The following is a 10,411-nucleotide window of genomic DNA, read 5'->3' as shown; positions in this document are numbered from 1 at the left end:
TGTTTAAATTTTTATAATTTTTATTGAATTCCTATAGGCAATAATTCCTAATTAGAAGTTATTTTATTTTATATTTTATTTTAATAAAAAAGTTTACCGGCCTTCTAAATCAGCAGGTACTTAAAACTTATTTTATTACAAGCTTAAAATTAAGTTATTTAGTCATAAACCAGTCATCAACATCTTGATACAAAATGAAAAAGATATTTTACCAACAAATAAACATGTACATTTATCTTGTCAAATATTGTATAAAAGATTTACTCATATATCAATAATGAATATATTTATTTATTTTTCTGCTACTTTTCCAATTTGACTGTTTATTTTTACTGTAAATTTTATACTATACCTAAGCAATTTGAACAATAAATAAATATATTATTTTTAGTACATCCTATTACATAATAACATTTTATAACCAAGGTACCTGGTACTATGTAATATTGTCCTTAAAACTATACTGCATGGGAATAATATGATACTCTCCTATAGAATCAACTAAATTTGATAATTTTGTTTTGATCAATAGAGAAAAAGTCTACAACCCTCATCGAAATATATTTTTTAATATTCTAATTCAAACTTTATAATATATTAATATCTCTTTAAAATAATTTATTTTTTATTTTTTTTATTTAATATATTAAAATGTTTCAGCCAGTGGCGCACCCAAGGGGGGGGCTTTGGGGCTTGAGCCCCCCCCAAAAAATTGTTTTTCATTAAATTATATATTATTATAGCAAATAATATAATAGTATAATAATGATAAATGATAATATTATATTTTCAAATTGTATTATGTTAGATAGTAGATACACACATATATATAATAATAGTTCAATATTAGGCGATAAGGTTTGTGGGAATCGCCGTTTTCTTATTTCGTTGAAAATTTTAGATTTGTAGATATTAGCGAGTAGCGAGTAGCGATTATGTAGGATCGACTTTGATTGGTAACTTCGATAACAATGATTGTTATGACTTTCGACTGTCTGTCGTGGCATGAAAAACTCGTTTAGATAATTCAGTCTGTTCGATTTTTTCTCTGTGATCGCTGTGTGCTGTGTTGAATGTGCTTATGTGTTATGTGTAAAAAAAGCTGAGTTAAAATGAGTCAAAAACGAAAGAAACCGGAAGTTGGTACTAGTAGTAGTCTTCTTAATTATATTACTATTAAACCAAAAATGTCAACACACAATGAACCGCCCAGTCCTCAAAAACTTTTCACTTCACCGTTACCGTCAACATCTGATATTGTTGGTAATTATGAAAATTTTTCTTCTTTAGATATATCATTATTTGTAAATAAAAAGCTCGACGACAAACAAAAAATTGAAGTCTTACAAAATGTGTGGGTCCCAGATAATAATTATAATTTTCCCAATCAACAAATTGGCAATCAAAAAAGAAAATTTAATATATTATGGTTAACTAAATACAAATGGTTAACATATTCAAAAATTGAAGATAGTGCTTATTGTAAAGTTTGCGTATTATTTTCACCTTCTGAGGCTGGTTATAGTTCCAACCAATCACTTCATACATTTGTTAAAAAGGGGTACAATAATTGGAAAAAAGGCTTAGAAAAATTCGAAAAACACTTGTGTGTAATTATTAAGCCCCCTCCAAACAAAAATTCTGGGTGCGCGCCTGGTTTCAGCATATTATATGCTATTACAAGTTTACAATTTTAAATTATTTAAAATATATTTAAAAATGTAGTTCAGTTTGGGCTGTATAATTTTATTAAATGTTAATTTATCCAAAGAATTTTGTTACCTAAATAAAAATTACTCATAGAATTTTATTTAGATAATCTTTAATATTGAGTTATTTTATAGATACATAGGTTTTGGAACTGCCTTTGAATCAGAGAGAAGGCTTCATATTATTTGCACATAAGTGCATGACACACTTTTAATAGAAATAGACCATAAAAAAAAATTCAATGGGCTAGATTTGGACCCTAGTTTGTGGGTCAATACAATTTTCTTTTTGATTAACAGTTTTTTGGAAAAATCAAATTTGTGACGTTTCTAATAACTTATCACTGCAGTGTACAAGAGATTCCTTGTTTTACTTTTCATATAATTTAATTATATATAAAAGAGTTAACAGAGGCATGTAATATATCTAAAAAAATGCGTATGGTAGATTAAACTAGATAGTATTCGAACAAGAAAGCTTTTTATTTGTTTTATAAGTGTTAAAAACTACGGTGAAAATAAATTTTTTTAGTTAGGAAGTTACTAAAATAATAATACTTCAGTTGTTATTTTAGTTGAAATTAAAAATTGTCAAATGGTAGGTCATGAATTAAAAATTTTTCTAGTTTATATTGAGTTACTAGACAAATTAATCATTGACCACATGCACAAATGCGAGTATTAATGACTAATTAGCATCAATAGTTAATATTTACTTATTATTATACCCAATTGATTACCTATATCAAATCAAATTTTTACTTAACAATTTAAATTAAGAGGATGTTAACCACCATTTGTATTCTTCCTCTGACCCATGTGTGACCATCAAATTTACGTATAGTAAAATTAATTATGTGTTATTACTTTCAATATTAGACCGAATTCATCTTTTATCAAACTTTAAATAATATTTTGTCACAATATTTTAATTTTTAAACAATTTATAGGTATTTTTAAATTGTGATAAATTAATGCTCATAACTTACTTAAGAATTAAGATATCATAAAATAGCCATTAGACATATATAATGTTCATAACTTAAGTTTGATAATAGGAGAAACCATTTTAAAATTTAAAGTAAAACACAGAGCTGGTTTTGCAAAATATTCATTTGCTATGTAGCACATAGGTCAAAGAGAGAAAACAAATAGTCATCCTCTTAAGTAGGTATGTTATTTTTATTACAATTATATATAAACTAAAATGGGTGTTTACATATCGATTAATATTAAATGTAAATAATTTTGAATAATATTATAATCTATATTGGTAATTTTAATCCGGATTCAACAAAAATTACTATGGTGTTTCTTCAATTAAGATAGGTAAACTGGACATCGATTAATCGAGATTTCATTTCTAGTAACAAACAGAACCAATCTTAAGTAGTTAGGTAAAGTATAGTAAATTGAAAAATTATCAAACTTAAGTTTAAGAATATTATCTGTGTATGTATGTTGGATTTTTAACAGTATTTAAATTATAAAACAAAATGTTAGCATTTTAAATAGTAAAATTAAAAACAAATCAACGTATAAATACAGATACTTCTTGTAGTTCCTTTTTAAAAATAGAAATTAATAACACCAGGATGGTTTTTTTTTTACTAGTAGTATCTTTATCAGTTTTAATTATTACTCTCATTAATGTGAATGAATTTTTTTTTTAATAGGTACAAGTATTGTATAAACAATTACAGTAATAATAATGAATAATGCTTTATTTATGCAATAAAGAACTTTAATGGCAAGTTTAGTTTTATATGTATAATTTTTATAACAATTTTGCAAGATCAACAGAGAATTTTTTAATGAGGGAAAATCAAAAATCATATGTAATATCAATAAAATTAGGCCGTTTTAGCACAAATATCTTCGATTAAAAATATTTAAGTACTACTAATTTATGAATAGCAAACCAAATAAGTAATTATAAATAATGTTTAAACAAATTGTATTTGAGCAAATAAATTATTTTGGGTAAAGCACACCTAAGAATTTTTTTTTAAGTTTAACCGGACGGACTGTTTAACTGAGATATTAAAACAAATTATATAAATTAAATATTTTACCTAGAATATTATTGACTGTACATTTTAAGATTTCAATCAAAAACATCTTTAGCCATAATAATACATAGGTTTATAAAACATTTATATAAAGCTGATTATTATCTATTAATGGAACAGCTGGCCATTGTCTTTGTTCCTTATTCTAGTGTGCGATTGTGCCAATAATTTTATGGTAATGAATCTCAGGTATTATGCCTCAGCGCACAGATTGATACAAATGTATTGGGATGATGCAAATGTAACACAGGTATGACAGTAGCAACTATTCGATATTCAGCTTTTAAATTATTCAATGTAGTATTGATAAGTTGTCGACATATAGGTTTTTGATCTTGCGATACTTTGTAAAATATTCGTAACGAGCAAATTGCATCAGTTGGTGTTGAAGTTGGTTCTCCACGCAGCAGTCGTTTTAAAGAATAACGGAAAGCCTCCTCTAGACCAATGGCAGATATAGATTCAGTAGATGTCTCTAATGACTCAGTTATGGTTGATAATGAAGTGCATGATCCTGAAATAAAGTAATGATGTGTTATATTGTGTTCTATTTATCTTTCTAAATTAAAAAATACCAGATGAAATGTATGTAACAATTGCAGCCACATTGTTTTCATAGTTCCAACGTCGACGTATTGACACCCTATAATTGTCAACACAACAACCTGTTTCTTCATCTAATAAAAATATAAAAATAGGATACATACATTTTTTCAAAAATTATTAAATTTTTAATATACCACATATTGGATAATTAATAAATCACATTCAACATTTTTTTTCAATATTGTAGTTTTGAAAACTGGATTTTTATAATTTTTAAATATACTTAGACCAGACTTTCAAACTCTTGTACTACTTGACATTGTTCTGTGGAGATGCAACATTTTGTTTTTCAAACGTAAATCCCCCTTTTATTATCAATTGTAAATTATTCAGTGGATCATTTTTCTATATTATTTTATGTATCAAAATCAAAATTAGTATGAGTAGCTTTTAATTATTAAACTATGTGTATTAAAGATAAAAATTCCATACTACTAGGTTTATAAAATATAAGAACTATGGTAATATGAAAATATTAGTCATTAATAAATATTAATTATATAATATAATAATAATCTTTCAGCATTTATAATTTGTAGAAATAGCCTGGGTATAATAAATATTATTTTCAATATTATATCTAATTTATATTTTTGTAAAACCATTTACAATTTACCATTACTATTTAAAGATTTCAAAATAAAATTTTTTTAATAATTTAGAAATTACTCATTCGAATTTTGAATTGGGTACAACAAAATTTTCAATCATAATTTACATTAAAAATGGGGGTTTTAATTGATAGTATAGCCATAGAGCACTCTTTAAGTAGTTAAAAAGAATTTAAGAGTTAGAAAAATTGTCTGTTTACTGACAAATTCCAAAAATCAAAATTTGAATAAATCATTTAGGCACTAAAGAAAAAATGGGGGTGAGCATGTTTGATAAATTATTTTGTAAATATGCTTACATTCAAATCTAGCATTATGTCTATGTGCCCATAAATGCCATTCTACAATAGCATTTTTTGGAAGTCGTGATACTACAATATAATCTACAATAGCATTATTTGTCCTTTTTTCCCATTCTGTTCTAGCAGCATGAATATATTTGGTATGAGTCACATAACATATGCCCTAAAAATAAATATGTAAGATTAATACGCCAAAAACAAAAAATATCACATTTGTATGTAAATTTACTTGAACAACATCTCTAAGTTGTGTATTAGTATCAACTGCTTTAATAATTCTGCTAACATGTCTTAATGAAAGTCGACATTGTTGCCTAATTCCACCCTCAACAATATTCAATGTACCTGGCACTAGTGCAATCTGTCCAGCAACATAAATAATATCACCAACCTAAAATTATACATTAAAAACATGATTAGTATTCTAATAGCCATTAAATAACAATATAATATAGTAGCATACAATCGTACAAAATAAACTGAGGAAACATCAAGGATACAATCAAACGACAAACACATTATCATAATACAAAAATCGCAATAAAATTCAAACAGAATCAGATAAATCAGTATCCTTTATTATAAGGAAAATAGGATGAAGAAGCAATTTAAAAAATTTCACTTATAATAAGTTACAATTTTTAAAATTAAAAATAAGAAGTATCAATAACAGTTTAATATAAATATCAAACTTTAATACATTTTAGATAATTAATACTAGGTAATTAATGGATAATAGAAATAAAAAATATTAGTTGACTTTAACATGTAAATAAATTACATAATATAAACAATGCCTCTAATTAAATTGTATGCTCATAATAAATTATTAACTTACTCGAATAGCTTGGCTATATGGTCCAATATTAGCAGGCGCCCAATGAGATATACTTTGTACATGCATTGTATGTTTGGACATTGATGGGAGGTTTGAATTTGAGGATGATTTGGATGGTGGTTTATAGGCCACTACATCCATAAGAATAGGTGTGTACTCTGAAAGAGGTATTTCAACACAAACTCTCACAGGAGGACTAATTCTACACATTATTGAAGCATATTGTGCATTCATATTAAGAAACTCAGTCATGTCACGAACATATAAAGTAACAGCAACAACGTCAGTTAACTCTAAATTTCTTTCTTGCAATAAATCTAAATATATATAAAAAAAATATATATATATAAACAAGATTAAATTAAAGTTTTTGATAATTTTTTTTTTAAATACAATTGTTCAAATTTAATTGAATATAATATAAATATAAGTATTAACAAGCGTATTCTATATGCATTGTTAATTTTTAATTACAGATTCAAAATATGATTGAGTCAATTAAAAATATTTTTCATACCAAACCTCAATTTACAGAAAAAAAAACAGTTAACCCTTTATATACAATTAGGTATTTTAATTAAAATCAATTTTTCATATTTAAAATAATGTAAACTTGGCATCATAATTTAAATTATACTTACGTCATTATACAATATTAGTAAAATTATATAAATTATTAGTAAAATTATATAAATTATTAAATTATAAACACAATTACCTCTTAATCTCTCAAGAGCAACTATAACTGGAGATTTATCACCAACCCAATAGCCAGTTAATGAATTAATCCAAGTCCATCCATTTGGATAACCAATACAAGACACAGAATCTGTCTCTACAACTTCCCCAAAGTACACTTGACCATCAGTCTGGTCAATAATGATACTATTATTTTCTGAAGCATCATCATCAAAATTGTCACCATCAGTGACAGTACCAAGGTCAATTTCTAAATCATCCAAGTCCAACAAGTGAGCTAAGGGACTACGTACTCGATAACAAGCCATACGATCACGAAAACTCTGATTCTCATCAACATTCTTAAAGAAAAAAAAATGTTTGAATAAACATTTTACATATTATTTAGATTTTAATAAAAATACTAATTCATAATATAAATTTAAAATTTGACTAACCGGTTTTTTTAATAAGCAAAATTTTTTAAAATTTATATATCCCACAGGAGCAATAGTGTCGTTGGTATGCATCACAGTTTCAAACTCTTCACTGAAAAATATTAAAGTAATATTTCTAATGTAACATTTGCACCATTAATCACATAATCCGTTTAAAATATATATTATCTCATTGAATTTGAAAAATAATGACATATTTTAGGTTATTTATTTTGTGTGGAACACGTTTGTGTAATAACATTCGAGTATATTAAAAATTGTAAAATTATAAGCAGCTAGATATAATATAAAAAATTATATACATAATATATTTTTAATTATGATTCCTCTAATATTATAAAATGTATTATAATATTGATAATGTTAGAATAATGAACTAATATATAAACATATTATATGTGTAATGTATGTAAATATAGTAAATATGTATATAGTTATTATGAAATGTTTCTATCAAAAAATAAAAAATAATAAAACGTAACAAACAATTTAATAAACTGCTTTCAACTAGGTAATATGAAATCCACCTATATTTTTTTTTCTAATTATAGATGACAAATTAAAAATAATTCTCAAGTAGGAACTAATATCAAACAATTCTATGTTGTTTTCTAAAACTAGAATGTTGTCCACTATTACAACATTGATCACTGGAATATACATGGTAAAAAATGTTGTATTTTAATATGTTTGTGATCAAGTGTGTGGATTTATTTGTATACTTACATGATCACCGATTTGGTGAACAAAGGGCAGTCTAGAGTGAACGTTTCGTATTCTCCACCTTCGCCACATATATTTAAGCCATATTTTTCATTCTGGAAACCAACACAAAAGTCAAGGAGAAAACGGGAAGAACCCCAATTCATCTCCACTGTGTCAGATACGTATTACACTCAATAAAAATTAATATAACAGACACCTATACTTATATCCCATATTAATAGGGCACCATAAAAGAAGTCACCACCAAGTATAAAGTATTTCATAATTTATTAAATTTTTTTTTCCCAAAAGTTTAAAAAGATAATCTTTGATAAATTATTAACAATCAAACTACTAAACTCCTATTGCTATGCCTAATCTAGAAATAAATGATAGTATAACTTGCATAATGTGTATCAAACTTATTGTAAAGAAATAAAAAAATTGCCACTAATCCGGCATACAGAGACTAACATTCCCTAAAAAAAAATTGACTTATGAAATGCATTTCTAGAACCTCCATTATTGGAGTAGCATGTTAGTCATGCAATAGTGAATATATAAATATATATTTATATAATATATATGTATACACACACACACATATATATATCTAAATACAAATATTATTTAGAAAGAATAAATATTCCACATTACCATTTTAACTAAATGTGGCATAAGCTTATCAATTCGCAATCCCAAATGTTTTGTAGGGTCTAATCCAAGTGCTGCTACTTTAATAACAATTGCTTCAATATTGCAATCAATCATTTCCTGTAGCAGTTCTTTTTGATCACGACGCCACAAATATGACAGTGAGCAAATACCTAATCTTGAACACCTAGAAATTATGAAATATTCTTTACAATTTATAAGGGATTCTTGAAATTATGTTGTATATAACAGTTAACTTACACATCTTCAACACGCAAACGCTGATAATCAGAAAGTATTGCACCCACAGCTACACCATCAAATTCAATTTGTGTCTAAATTTAAAATTATTGAATGAAAAAATGCATAATTTAATATTACTTAATACTTTTTCAATGAACAAATACTTTAATATTAGCAAGGAGATCAAACAAATCTTCGACTTCATCTTCAGGAGTATGAGTATAAATTTTCTCTTGTTGCAATGCAACCCCGTTCGTACGTTGCCTGAACAATGGTAGTCCCATTGCTTCTGCATATAATTCTACTGCTTGGTGACCTACACTTTGATACATGTAGCTATCCAACTCATCTATTTTTGTTGCAAAAGAATTTAGTTAAAAAAATATTTTTTTTAATATATTGAATTCATTTTAATTGTCACAGGTATTTTTAATGGTTTAAGAACTAAATAAGGGAAATTACCTTTACTTTGGGGTTTTAGGTTGGCCAATGCAACAATGTCATGGCCTGCTGCTATACACTGCATCATGTTATAACAGCTATCCTTACCGCCACTGATTAATGCTACTACTCTCATATTAAAACCTTAACAAAAAGGATTTGTTTATATACACGATACAAAAATGTATTTATGCAATCGTCTAACTACATATTATTACAATCACCTTTGATATTTGTTTATATATTATCTTTAATAGGTCACTGCAAATGGTGTAGGTTCACAGCATCCAAAGAAAAACGTTGTATCATTTCGGTTGGTCTTTCATGGATAACTTTTGAGTTTTGACAGATTAACAGATACTTAGAGAGCACCGTACATGTTACGTTAAACTTACCAAATCAGACGAATTTGGCAAGCGAAATTTCGTCAAGAACATTTTCGTTCTAAAAAAAATTTTTGGCTGGGCTGTTATCAATCGATGTAAACCCTGATTTTTATCAAGTTTAGTTTTGTACCGACAGCGATTGGAAAAGGAATTTTGTATCCCGCGATTTGGTTACCTTTAAACTTGACTGACGTCCACAGATAAAACTTTGTTGACTTCAGTACTTTATCTCTATTAAATATTTTTTTTATCAATTATCATAGATCACGATCTCACTTCCTTGTTTTTGCTTTCCATTTTCTACTATATTAAGCAATTAAGCATCTATGCAGTACACACAAGTTGTCTAGGACTTTAGGATCTTAAATTATCCACTTTTTATAAAACTATGTATACTATAAAATGTATACCCACTACTCAGTCGTAAAATATACACAATAAAATGTCATAGCTAGCTCAAACACATCTTTTAAAGCAATCGTTCTGTGGTTATAATCAGTCAACGAATGTTGAACACTAGGACCATTCTGACTCCAGGCACAGTGATTTATAATAATATAAATAATATTATTTTAATACGTAAATATTTTATAACCACCGAACATTATAAAAATCAAAATATTATGTAGTATGCATCCGAAATATTTCCCATAGTTGCATTCAATATTCATATAATATGACGATAATATGTATTGTGATTTGCACAAT

The 10,411-nt window shown here is 26.4% G+C and overlaps 1 protein-coding gene across 1 annotated transcript; it reads right to left on the bottom strand.

Moving 5' to 3' along the window:
• Nucleotides 1-3,415: 3,415 nt before the first annotated feature.
• Nucleotides 3,416-9,890, bottom strand: LOC107173869 (uncharacterized). Its single transcript, XM_089221416.1, has 13 exons — nt 9,542-9,890; nt 9,339-9,461; nt 9,041-9,225; nt 8,895-8,968; nt 8,637-8,820; nt 8,001-8,092; nt 7,275-7,365; nt 6,857-7,178; nt 6,139-6,455; nt 5,530-5,691; nt 5,298-5,463; nt 4,357-4,458; nt 3,416-4,295 (listed from the first exon to the last, which is right to left on the bottom strand). Exons 2-13 carry the CDS (start codon nt 9,451-9,453, stop codon nt 3,967-3,969), a joined length of 2,139 nt encoding a protein of 712 aa, XP_089077542.1. The 5' UTR covers nt 9,454-9,461; nt 9,542-9,890; the 3' UTR covers nt 3,416-3,966.
• Nucleotides 9,891-10,411: the final 521 nt, after the last annotated feature.

The sequence above is a fragment of the Diuraphis noxia genome, unplaced genomic scaffold (assembly GCF_037042655.1).
Source record: "Diuraphis noxia isolate RWA-SAM2 unplaced genomic scaffold, SU_Dnox_SAM2 contig0002, whole genome shotgun sequence".
Lineage (NCBI taxonomy): Eukaryota > Metazoa > Arthropoda > Insecta > Hemiptera > Aphididae > Diuraphis > Diuraphis noxia.
The sequence above is the reverse complement of the archived record's forward strand: the minus strand, read 5'-3'. Positions and strand labels throughout refer to the sequence as shown.